The sequence below is a fragment of the Halichoeres trimaculatus genome, unplaced genomic scaffold, assembly GCF_033239565.1.
Source record: "Halichoeres trimaculatus isolate MK-OKI-2021-1 unplaced genomic scaffold, fHalTri1.1 fHalTri1_scaffold_17, whole genome shotgun sequence".
In the NCBI taxonomy this organism is placed as follows: Eukaryota; Metazoa; Chordata; class Actinopteri; order Labriformes; family Labridae; genus Halichoeres; species Halichoeres trimaculatus.
In genome coordinates, this window is record NW_027437195.1 from 19251110 (window position 1) to 19263748 (window position 12639).

General features: G+C 38.7%; 1 protein-coding gene across 4 annotated transcripts in view; it reads left to right on the plus strand.

Moving 5' to 3' along the window:
- The window catches only part of ldlrap1b (low density lipoprotein receptor adaptor protein 1b), a 29105-nt gene extending 16520 nt beyond the window's left edge, over window positions 1–12585 (plus strand). The window contains exons 4-10 of one of the 4 annotated variants that reach the window (XM_074692737.1): window positions 375–489; window positions 2759–2831; window positions 5738–5833; window positions 7309–7403; window positions 7605–7639; window positions 9672–9703; window positions 10388–12585. In XM_074692737.1, coding sequence (XP_074548838.1) covers window positions 375–489; window positions 2759–2831; window positions 5738–5833; window positions 7309–7403; window positions 7605–7639; window positions 9672–9703; window positions 10388–10434 — 493 coding nt within the window. In that variant the 3' untranslated portion in view covers window positions 10435–12585. Of the gene's footprint in view, window positions 1–374; window positions 490–2758; window positions 2832–5737; window positions 5834–7308; window positions 7443–7604; window positions 7640–9671; window positions 9704–10387 lie in introns of all 4 variants that reach the window. The other 3 variants (XM_074692736.1, XM_074692735.1, XM_074692734.1) reach the window with 3 other exon arrangements.
- Window positions 12586–12639: the final 54 nt, after the last annotated feature.

Genomic DNA, 12639 nt, shown 5'->3' on the forward strand with positions numbered 1-12639 from the left:
AAAACCATAGCTGAAATCTTCTCACAGCCAACAGGGAAACAACAAGTGCAGCAGATGACCTATTGTATCAGTGAAGACAGAAAACTCATCACTATCACTTCCTCATCCTACCTGCATGGACAGTATTTTTTATTTTGTCAGCATTTACACAGCGATGAGTCTGTATTGTAGGTGGTATTAAGAATATCAGGGATTTTTCCTGGAACAGCTTGGAGGAATACTAGATTGAACAGTATAAATCAGATTGCAGGACTAGCTTAAAGGCTTAGTGCAGATGTTTGCATGATGTCCCAGCTTGATCTGTGGGGGCGCTTTAAAAAATGGAGTTTTTACTAAAGGCTTTGCTTTCGTGTGTGCTGTGCTTTGTTTTTCAGAATATCGTACTGTACGGCGGACAAGATGCATGACAAAGTATTTGCATACATTGTCCAGAGTCAACACAATGAAACTCTGGAGTGTCATGCCTTCCTCTGCCCAAAGAGAAAAATGGTAAGACAATGAATTGTGTGTTAGGCCTCCTAAACAATTTTTCCATCAGTCCAATAAGTTGCTCAAGTGAAAAATAAAGTTGCATGTAATATCCATCTGTATGTAGACACATCAGGCTTTAAACTATAAATGAATGAACAGTACAGTGAAACACTTTTTCCTGAATATTTTTATTGGCTTTTTCTATAAACACAAAGGAAACATTCAAAAGCAGTTTCAGATCTTACACCCATGCATGTATCAACAAATTACGCAAACTCACATTCCCACACTCCTGCTCCAAATACACCAGATACTTCTGCTGTCCAGCTCCGCTCTGTTACTGGTTCTGTTGTGTTGACTGTATTCGTCGACTCACTGGTTGAGAGACCTCTCTTTATTCATGTTGGGCTGTAAAACCTCAAACCTGTCGACTCCTGGTCTGGCTCCACTCAGTACATCCATTTGTTGTTGTAGTCAAGTTAAATACGATCTTTATTTTGAAAGTCACTGGGCATTTTTAGGTAGTTTCTGTGCACGACTTCCTGTCCTACATGATCTTCCCTACGCTGAATTTATGCATCAGGCAAAAATTGGATGGCTGCGTATTACCTGCGACCCGATGCAGCCAGACCACAACAAAGCCCATCCAGTGTAAGTTGACACATTGACCTGAATGGAAACCTAGCTGTTCTGGCGCCGTAACAGAGTTGAGACTGGAGACGCATCCGGTGTATTTCAGCTGATAGCTTGCACACTCTTTTGGATATCTGGTATCAATGTACTTTTCCAACAAAGTGCTATAGCTCTCAGAGTTTGACATTTAAAAGAGTAAAAAATACAAAACCCTGAAAAACATTTTATAACACCTTGTAATGCCACATATACAATAGCGCCCCAATATGTAATAATGTAATAAATTTTCACTTCATTATGGAACAAGGCAGCATTTCGTAATAATTTGCCCCATTTTGTGACAAAATTCTTGAATGCATTATGAAACAAACTTTTTTGCTTTATGTTATAAGTTCTTACTTATTACATGCAGGAACCAGCATTTTGTAATGAGTGATGCAACATGTAAGAACTTATCACATAATGCAGCAAAGTTTATTACATATTGCATTTAAGAATTTTGTTACAAAATGCGTCCGATTATTACGAAATGCAGCGTTTTTATATAATGAGGAAAAATTTATTGCATTATTACATATCGGGGCGTTATTACATCATGTGGTGTTACACATCTTTCCAAAAATCCAGAATTTCAGCACATTTCTATATTTAGTGGACAAGAGTACTTTTTATATTGACACATTTAAAGGTCTGGAACACAACCAGACATATGAATATTGACAGGAGTTATGTATATTTTTGTCAACCATTTATAATTAAGTTATTTCCATTTTGTATTTATTCTCTTTTTTTTGTGCCTTTTAAACAAGCATCATTCCAGTCTGTCTCATTGATGCCCTCTTGAAAGCCATTTCTCCATGCATTTAGTTTGTCTAGTGTTCACTCTTTGGTATTAGACATTAAAACATCCATTGAAATGATCTTAAATGTGTCTGCTAAATATCATATTGACAGCCGAGCAGGTTGGCATTAACACAAGAAAATAAAAAAAGAAGGAAGGTGTGATCTGTCTCTGTTGGTAGGTGTCAAAGCCTTCCTTTTAGCATCACGCTCTCTGATGCACTCCCTCTTTCTCTGATGGAAAGACAAGGGTGTAACAGAGTGAAATGAACACATAGCCTTTGTAAAAACACCATGTCATAAATGTTGCTGTCCCCTCAGACAGTTTCTCTGAGAATGTTTCCAACCACTCCTAGGCTGGGACTCTTTGCTAACAGTATTTAAGCTAGCCTTGGACTTCTATAAGAGGATTCTCAGAGTGTTTGTGAACACGGGCACTGGAGTGAGAGCATAAAGGGTGGGGAGGCTTTGATTCCCCTCTCACATTCTCTCCATCCCTGGAGAGTTTGCAGAACCAGTGAGCCACACCCTCCTCTTCCTTCCCCTCTCTAATTTAGTTCTGGTCAAAAGGCCAAGTATCCTCCCAGTTACCTAAACAACTTGTCATGGAGCTGCTGTTTCTCTTCCTCTCATACAAGTGTCTATGAACAGACTCGAGTGTTGGTGCTCATTTCCTGTTTTTGTCATGGTCACAGCTCCATGATTTCCTGGAGTACCCCTGCACTGAATGAACGGCTTATGAATATTACTTATCTTCCCTTCATTCTTTCATGTGGTGTGTGTCTAACCGTTCTGTCTCTGTGCCCACAAACAGGCCCAGGCTGTTACCCTGACAGTGGCTCAGGCTTTCAGAGTGGCGTTTGAATTTTGGCAGGCTGCCAAGGAAGGTACGTGTTTTCATCCCCAAAAAATAAGCATAAATTTTATTGTCCTTTCAAACCCTCTTTCCCAATGATTGTAATATTCCCATTTTATTTGTGCTTCCTTAATCTCCCGTCCTGGTGGCCACACAGTAATCCCATCTCAGATCTTGAGCTCTCCCACAAAACATGGACACATTTTTTTGTTCTTCCAGTCTGGCCCTACTGATTGTCTCTGTTTTGGGTCGAAGAACTTAACCACTTCACACAATTCTAACCACCTTTTAATGCTGGCCCACTCTGAGGGGATGATCACATACTGTGCAGATACAGACACTGGACAAACAGCAGGCAGGGAGGGTGCTGTGTAAGGGTTGTGTCACTCACATTCTTTTGAACAGCTCAGCAGAACACACATGTAATTTACTCCACTATAATTGAGCAGTTCTACCATATAATATTGGTCTCCTCAGGTTCACCCCCTCCCAACCTTGAATGTGTGTTACTTTGGGGGCATTCTGTCCGTCACACTGTCTGTCTTGTTTTACACCTGACACATTCATCCCCACTCGTTCCAGTGGAGTGTTATTCTCTTCTCTCCCCTTCCACACCCTCCAAGAGAAGAAGAGACAGAGCGAGGGGGATGGGAATGAGGAGAGGGGGCAGCAGAGCATAAAAGGCAGAGAAAGAAATGAGAAATGCAGTGGGGAGGAGGAAGAGGAGGAAAGCGAAGTGCGTGTTTGTGCCTGTCAGTGGACGCTGAACCTCCTGACAGGTTCAGTGTCCTGATCCTGTCTCATGTGAGGGACGTTTTATTTACTCAGACCTTTCAGAGACACACTCGCATGTTTGTACTAACATTTGATGTCGACTTCAGATCTTCACATGTTCTTGCACTTCTAACAGGGTGTTATGGGATGTTTAGCTGTGGTTACATTTCCATTTTGAGGTTGGATCATTTATGGCGAGATCAAGGCCAGAGGCTCTGTGGTGTATGCCTCTTTATTTGGTTGTTTTCATTAGTTGAATATTAAATTTGCTGCCTTGCTTTGCATGTTGCCTTTTTTTAACTCTTCAGATCTGCTCATCTCATATTTTCATGATAAGCTCAGTGATATGTTTGATTTTTTTTATGTTTTTTTGTATACTTCAGTGTAGTGTCGCTGATGAAAGAGAAGTGATGTCGAGATGATAAAAGGTTATGAGAGGGTAAAATGTTTTTTTTCACCCTGAAGAAGTTGGGATCTTATAAGAGGTAAAAAAAAAAAATTCATTAATGTTAAATGCCCGAGAGGATCAAGACAGGAAAAGGAGGGTATCAACTGCATGTTTATCTTGTTTACTGAAACTCTTTTCCATCACTCACAGTGGTTTTAAACACACACTCACACACACATTCCTGACCCATATTCCCCTCCTGTAGCTGAGTTTTCATGGAATATGCTCTGTAAACACAACTTTGAACGGTCATATTTATGAGCTTTGCCAGAAGGAGTTTGATACTTGAGCTGGACTGAGAGCTGCACACTGGGGGTCATGTGAGAAACACAGTCTTCACTGGACTGTGGACTTGAGGGGAATGGGATAGTTCACTGAATGAAATGATAGTAATAATAATACAGTACATCAGATTGATATCAGCTACATAAGGATTGATAAAGGCACAGTCTCCCAAAGTCTGGTCTTAAAAACAACCTCCAGGGCCCAAGAGTCCTAAGAGTTAAGTGGCTTCAGCTTAAAAATGGAGACGCATCATGCATTGTTTCCCGTAAAAAACAAAAAAACAAAAAAACAAGAAACAGATTTAATGAAACTTAATCATGAACAGTCATCCTTTGCTTACTAGCAAGTCTTGGGCCTCTAGTCAGAACCTGTTCCACTGGATGCCAAGATTATGCAGGGCAGGTCAGGACAGTTTGACAGAGTATAAATCCCCAAGACTCTTTTTAATAAAGGGGAAAGTAAGCTGACTTCAGCTACTTATTTTTTAAATGCACTGATAGGCTACGTGTATTTTAAATCCAAAGTTATGTAAATATCAGCTTATAATATTCATTATCTTTTTCAATACACCACCTTAATGGGAGGATTGTTTACAATTTTTAATGAATATCAATAACTAGAAAAGCAGTCAGAGAGCGCAGACCTCCTCCAAGCATATTGTGATTGTCACCAACACGTTAGTCCTACTTTAATGTTATACTCCCTTTCAGCAGACTGTCTGCTATAATTTGGTGTTAGTTTCAGGTTTGTACGATAATTTGTTACCTGACAGTGTTGAAAATTATGATGACCCAGAACATATTTCATATTCCAGATCTTAGTATCCAGAACATTACCAGGATCTGGATCGTACTTTTACATCTGTCAGAAATTATGGTGACCTTGTCTTGTATTGTTTTGCAAAGCAATCAGACCATTTATGGTGGAGTTATATTCACATATGGTGAAAACAGCCCTATCTCAACAATGATAAAGAATTCTTTAGAAAAATACTGGATCCAGACAGTGATCCAGATCACCTCCAAAATTTAATCACTTCCTCATAAACCCATTTTAAACATTTCCTGAATATTTCACCAAGATCCATTTGTTAGTTTTTGAGTTATGTTGTTCACAGACAAACAAACAGACAAACTCTCCCAAAAACATAACCTCCTTGGCGGACATAAACATGTCCAACACTTTGTCATTTCTGTTAAAGATTTAATTGAGCAGATAAATAATAATGTTAAAGTTTTTCCAGATTCTGATTGGTTTACACAAATGATAGTATGGTTATTTAATACATTTAATATCTGCTTTGTCAGGTGTTAAAAATGTACACACCTCACAAAAAATTTGCTCTCCACTCACTTGCAAAGTAACTGTCATAGTCTTCCTCTCCTATTTTACTATCCCGCTTTTTCCTCTGTTTGTTGTTCCCCTCACAGAGAAAGAGAAGCGGGTGAAGCCCAGCTCAGATGGAGAAGGTGGTAGCAACACTCAGTCAGACAGCTCTGCCAGCCTGGGCAGCTTGAAAGGAGGAGGTGAGTTGGGTCACCCATTATTAAGTCTTTCCTTTTCTCCTTCTTTGTCTCCTTGTCAAAGCTATGTTAGCTGTAGAGGACTTAGTTGGTTGAATTATGATGTGTCATGAAAATCACTACTTGGAGCTCTTTTTTCATTTAAGACTATGAGGGCTTCTTGCTTTGTTGTAGATCTATTAAAATCAAATCTTGGGTCACGTGTCTCTGTGTTACATCATAGATGAACAGTCGCCCTGGTTTAATCAGGACTCACAACTACTACAGTCATGTTTTGGAGAAATCATAAAAGAGGCCAGTGTGTTTTTGACCCATTTTTGGTCATGTTAACCAATAATCAGTGGCTTAAGAACCAGGTCAAGGTTTTCTGGACATGCTGTTCGCATGAATTGAGCAAGGCAACAAAAAGGCTTATTGATTCCATATGTGATCCTCAGCTGAAGGTATGATAAGCTGAAAAGCACCCAGTTGCCAGGAGCACTCTGACTGCACACTTATTTTTCAGAATGCTTCTCACAGTTGCCATGTTATCTGCATACTTTTTCCTGTCACTCTTTGTGTACTACAACCTCTCGAAACTGGGAACCCCTGGACATTTCAGATTGACGAAGAGTCAGTCATTTTTTGCTGACAAACATCTGAAAACACTAGCTTTATACAGAGCTTACCTCTCTGCCAAGCAATGTGGCCTCCAGCCAGAGAGGGATCACTCTAAATCTGTCCTGGCTCTTTGCTTGGACTGAATGTGTAATATTTTTTTCTAGTCAACACTGGTTTTAGAGGTGATCTCAAGTGGAAAAACCTGGCAGAATAGGACTTGGAAGCTTCCTCGTAACTAAGAGTGTGTTTTAGACAAATAACCCACTGACCATCCGCTGAGTTACTTGGTCATAACTAGTGCTTCTGTAATGCAAATTGACATAATTGAACCAGAGATAAGCACATTGTGAAAGCTGATTAGTGCCTTTTAAAACATGCTCAGCATTTCCCTCCTGCCCTGATATTCGAACTCACAGAAGGTTTCATTTTTCTGTACCCTTCACTCGTACCGACCAAACGAAGCTCTGCTTGTACATAGAGACTCTAAGAATCAGTTGTTTTCATAAGAGTCAGTTTTATTTGAGAGATGTGATACCTTGAACCCTCCCTGCATACCAGACTTCTTCTAGTGGCTGCAAAATATTAAGGCAACCTCCTTTTGTGTTTGTGTTGTTACCGTCAAATCATCAGTAGATTTACTCACATAAGACTGTCCATCTTCTCAATAGTAATTTGATCATAAAACTGCCAAAATTTTAAATGGAAAAAATGCTCCTGAAAATGTCCTAAAGCATACTTGTGCTTCCAATTGAAAAAAAAGATCCTTGCATTCGGCAAGTTTTAATCATGAGACACTTGCATCTCAGAAAACGATAATGAAGCAAGACCTTCAGATGAGTCCTGATCCCACTCTCTTGTGTTTATGTTTTTTTCCACAGAGGTAGCCACAGGAGAACTTCTGGATTTGGCAGAGGGAGCCAATGTCGCACTGGCCAACTCAGGAACAAATCAAGCTGACTCGGATCTTTTTAGGGTGCATAATCACACATCAGAGAACAACAATACTGTATGGGTAAGACAAGAGTCTGGCTGGTCAGCAAACCTCAACTATTTGACTTGATCAGAAAGGAAAGACAAATGCCACAACACCGACAAGTTAGCCACATCTTTAACAGTGATTCCCAGAGTTAAACTGTAAAAACTGAATCTTAACACATCTGTCTGTTTTTGGCAGGAGTTGGAGGACGGTCTGGATGAAGCTTTCTCAAGGTGAGAAGTGGGGTGGATTCGTGTTTTATCAGATGCTCGGGTTTGAAAACAGAAAAAAAGGAAGAAAAAGAAACTCAACTCCCTGTTCTTGATATAAAAACATGAGATGTGTACTGCTCCTGTAATATGCCCTACCTTTCCTTCTTTTCTGCCTCTGCCTCTGGCCTACTCACCGATTTCATCTCAAATTGCATTTTCTTATCAGTAGATGCTGCAGAGGGTTACACTGTGCAGTGTTTATCTCGGGAACCCTCAGGAAAATTACAGTTCTTGATATATTTTGCTTAAATGTAGTGTTATTATGCAATTATAATGGCAATGAGGTGGATTGAAAGTACAGAGAGAGACAAACATTCAAAATGCAAAAAGTCTCCTGGTCCATGTTAGGAGGAAGACTCATTTCTACCCTGCTGTCAACAATGTACTTTAGGATGCAGCTTGATAAATGTTACAGTTAAGTGAGCCTCAGCACTGAACAATGATAAGCCATGATGATCAGCTGTTGAGCTGCACAGTGTGATGGATGAGAGCTGTTTCTCTAAACTGCATTTTGACATACTAAGGGTTATTTTTCTTTGAGGCACTTTGAGCCTCTCTGTGTCATTTATGAGCTAAATCTCCCAGTAATGGAAGCCAAGTTGGCATTTTTAACTTTATTGGGTAATACGTAGATATGCACCGATCCCTGATCAGGGATTGGTGATCGGCCCATCCTTACATATGAAACTGATCTTATATACCTCAAGGAAGGTCTGACAGTCAGACATTGTTGCTTTTTGCTCTGTTACCTAAAACTCAGGACACTTGATTGATTTAAGTTAAAACATAAAGATTTTATTGTTTCACAGGTATTGTTTGATGATTTTCAATTAAATAAGATTGGAACATTGATGGTATATGCTGTCAGTTATAAAAAATAAAAGAAAAAATTCGGTATCGGCCCAAACCGGTATCGACAGGTCAGACTTTTTAAAAATTTGGTGATCGGCCAGAAAATTGTGATTGGTGCACCCCTTATAATAACTCATTGCTCACTGTGATAACATCCTAATGCAATCTGTCTTTCTCTCCATCATGAGGATGCTCCCAAAGTTGGCAGAGATACTAAAAATAAATATTTTTCAAACTGAAAGGAATTCTGGGCGGTCAGAGTCAGGCTGATTTGTTTTCTATCAGGAGCTGATTGTTTTTGTCAGTTATTCAGTTTAAGCAGAATGAGACAAGACAGTTCCAATTTTGGTTCTGAGAATGTTCTGGAATAATGCTATTTTGATTATTTTGGAATTGGCCTCATGCTGTTTTGTATGAGGACTGGCTTACTCTCTGGATGAATGGAATGGATTGCTCATCCTCAAATCATAAACATCTTTTTTTAATCACGGTTCCTTCTGAGGAAGCTCTTTTACAAAATCCTTTTTGAGAAAAAGGGTTAGGGTTATAATCTTTTTACTGCTTGGGCTCCTTTAAGATTGAGGAAGATGTATCTTTTCATTGTTTATGCACAGATTATACCTCACAGTATCTATTCAAACTTCTAACTAAGTAAACATAAAAGGCACTGTGGCCTCGTTTACTTTGCTACAAGCATGAGGTCAACGGGTAGCAACATTAGCAACAAAAAAATGCTATTATAAAGAAACTCAGAAAATTAGATGGGGATATTTGAATTGGCTGGTCTCAAACAACAATTCCCATATCTATTGAATTTTCAGTTACGCCTTCCATCAACTGAGCCTTTTTTATTAACCACAGATGCACCATGTCTAAATATTTTTCTGTTAAAAAGAGACTCTGCTACCATCTGCTGGTTGTGGAATGTTGATCACTTGCACTGCCTAAAAATGCTTGTTGATAGAGGGATAAGACAAGTAAAATGTATGGAGTGAGGCCAGTTATCCAACTCCAGGAATGTTGTCATCCTGTAGCTCAAAGATTTGTTTTTAACGCGTCATATTGATATACTCACACTTCATCATTAGAGTAGTTTAAAATGAAATTGTTGCCTGACGTGATGTTTCCTTTGTACCCCCAGCCGCAGTCTGGATAGCTTTGAATCTTATTCAGGTAACAAGTCATTTACTGGATCTAGTGATTTTCCATCTCATTCTTCCCTAGCTCACTGAAAATTCAAACCTGCCATCTGTCTGAATGTTCGTGTTAAACAAGACGGATAAAGCTCATCTAGTGTCACGTTTGCTTTGAAGTTCATACACCATAAACGTGGTGTATGGCTGAGGTTTACAAGTGATGGAAACTCCTCACTTCCATTCTACAGCCTGATCCATCAGATAGAATCATAATACTCAGTTCACAGCCACAGGAACAAGTGTAGTCTGCCATTGTGTTCTTGTTCTCATCTCATTTGACTCATGTACACACCGTACAAAAGATTTCACAGGAGACTGAAAAAGAATGTCTGCACATGTATGTCTATCGTCTGTGAGTTTGAATGGCTCTACGTGTCCCCCTTGGGTCTTTCATTAAGGGTCCCCACTGTTCATTTTTTGGGGAAATCCTTTATTCTTTTACATACAGCTTTTTTTCAATCATTATTCTTTTCATTATAAATTAGACTTCCACTGTGTTTATAACTCATCTCTTCAATCAACCAGTCTGTCAACACTCTTCCTGCCATTGTTCTAAAACTATTCAATGCAGAAACCTGTAAATGAAATCACCTTCCAGGTTTTAATTGCTATTAAACCAACAATAATTTGTAATTACAATTCTTATCTTCTGTTTCCTTAGACTCGCTGAGTCTCGCACTAACCCCCAGGTCCTGGACATTGGGGTAAACCCTCAGGATTTCAACACTGAAGAGTGCCTGTCCCCAGGCAAATGGGACCAAGATGAAGCAGACTTTGCTGCACAATAAGACACTTTTGGGTTCTAATGTGAAGCCCATGCCAAGAAAAAAAACAACAAGGAGAAATGAGGAGACTAAAACACATTTGTGTTCCACCTTCTCTGTGCCGCCAAGTCTTCTCACTGGTGTGGACTAGTGGGTTACGATGCTTCTGCATCTTCATGGTCACAGGAGGACAAGATGAGTAGGGTGCTCACAGAACAGGCCAAAGCAATACAAACCAACTTGTACCTGAAAATGCAGTAATGTAGTGTTTGTTACAGTCTATATATAATTTTCTTTGTTTTGTCAATTTACCAATATGTAAATTGTACCCGTTTGAAGTTTGCGTATGTGTACGTGTGGGTGTGTGCTTGCATGGATGTCAAGTTTAATTCCACTAAATGAGTTTTGAGAACTGTTGTAAGGGTTAAATTTGGAACAGCTGTGTACACATTTGGTTTACAGAGACGGAAACATATCACTGGATCAGAGGGAAAACTCACTGGTGCACATCACCTATGCACCAGTTCCAGTATTGGGTGGAGAGTCACTATCTATCTACCTGTTCCAAGGATTTAGCCTTTATTTGGCTAAAAAAAAGCTTTAAAACTATGTATACATTTTGAGCACAGATTGTTTGCGTGGGCATGAGTGACTACAAAATGACAATCTTGTTTTTTTTGTAACTCAAAATCTATTTTTGCACTCAAGCATTCATCCAGTTAAAGAAGCACATGTTTCATACAAGGGAAATTTCAGTAAGCATCAGATGAAATATTCAGGTGTCCATACAGTGCCCTGGAGGTCAAAGGGGATTCATGTGATCTTTGAGCACTGTCCAATTTATATTGTTACATTAACTTCTCTGGTTGACTAGATTTTCCATGGATGGTTCCCAGTGTATCTTATGGCATCTGTTTATATATGAATTAATTTAATTAATTGATTTATATTATGTCAATAAAAGTTAAAATGTGTCAGATGTTAGTACAAAAATGCATCACATTTGTCCCCATGAGATCTTTGCCCTTCCTTTAACAATAAAGTAAAAGACAGTGTAGCACCTGTCTCTACTGAAGACTCTGGATCTACTAGTTTTATGATTCATCTGCTCTCAGGACCACACCTACTGGGGCATGTCTACTTACATTTAAAATGAGGTGCACAAATTTGATCAAGCTCACATCACTTCAAACAGCAAACAAGTGAAAAAAAAAATGTAATTGCTTAACAAGTGCATATTACAGCCATGAATGAACAATGTAAAAATGTTTTAAGATGTTTTGGACTTGAGTCTGACACTTTCTCTAACTAAAAGCTCTGCTGGTGAAACCAGTCACAGCCTGGAAAAGAAAAGCATAGACGTGCTTTGGTTTGTTCTCTTATGGGAAAAAATCAAATTTTTACTTTATGAGTCAGAAATGAAACCTGAGGGAACTGAATTGAAAAAAGTGAGGCATGAGTTCAGTCTTGGAGTTAAAGCACATGCCAGTTGCAGTCCTCATTTAAGTGCTTGACCTTTTGCTGCACGGTTTCAAATTCTACTTTTTGCCCCGTTTTTCTATAGCTGTCCTGTCCTAGAAATGGCAAAAAATAAGCAATATATATTTTTTATAGAAAGAACAAATTTACTAAGGTGTCACATGGTATTTACTCAATGGAACTTGTTATACATGTTCTAGGAGGGCTTTAGCCCACAGTTTGGTAACTGCATAATTTCTTACATTTTTAATAAGTTAACTTGATTTGAAGACCTATTTTAGGCTATTAAATGCAAAAAAAATCAACCCAACAGAAAGCAAAGTAATACTTTTTCAGTTTGATAGTAACAGATAACTGAAATGAAAAATAAAACAATTCAGAATTTGTATTGCAAAATAAAGATCCACTGGTTTAATTTCATTACATAACAAAAAAGTGTTTTGTTTTGTTTTTTATACAGACAAAAGTTAGGTATCCAAAGTGTGAAAATCATACTGAAGTTGCCAATCACTAAAACGTCAAGGTTGGAAAACCAGTCAAATTGTTTCTCGAACACGAATGTTTACTGGACGTGGAAACATTTTTATCTTTTTTAAAAAAAGTCTTCTTCCGTGATAAAATTGTACTGAAAATGCATGTATTAAACAGATGATCTAAAGAGATACGTATC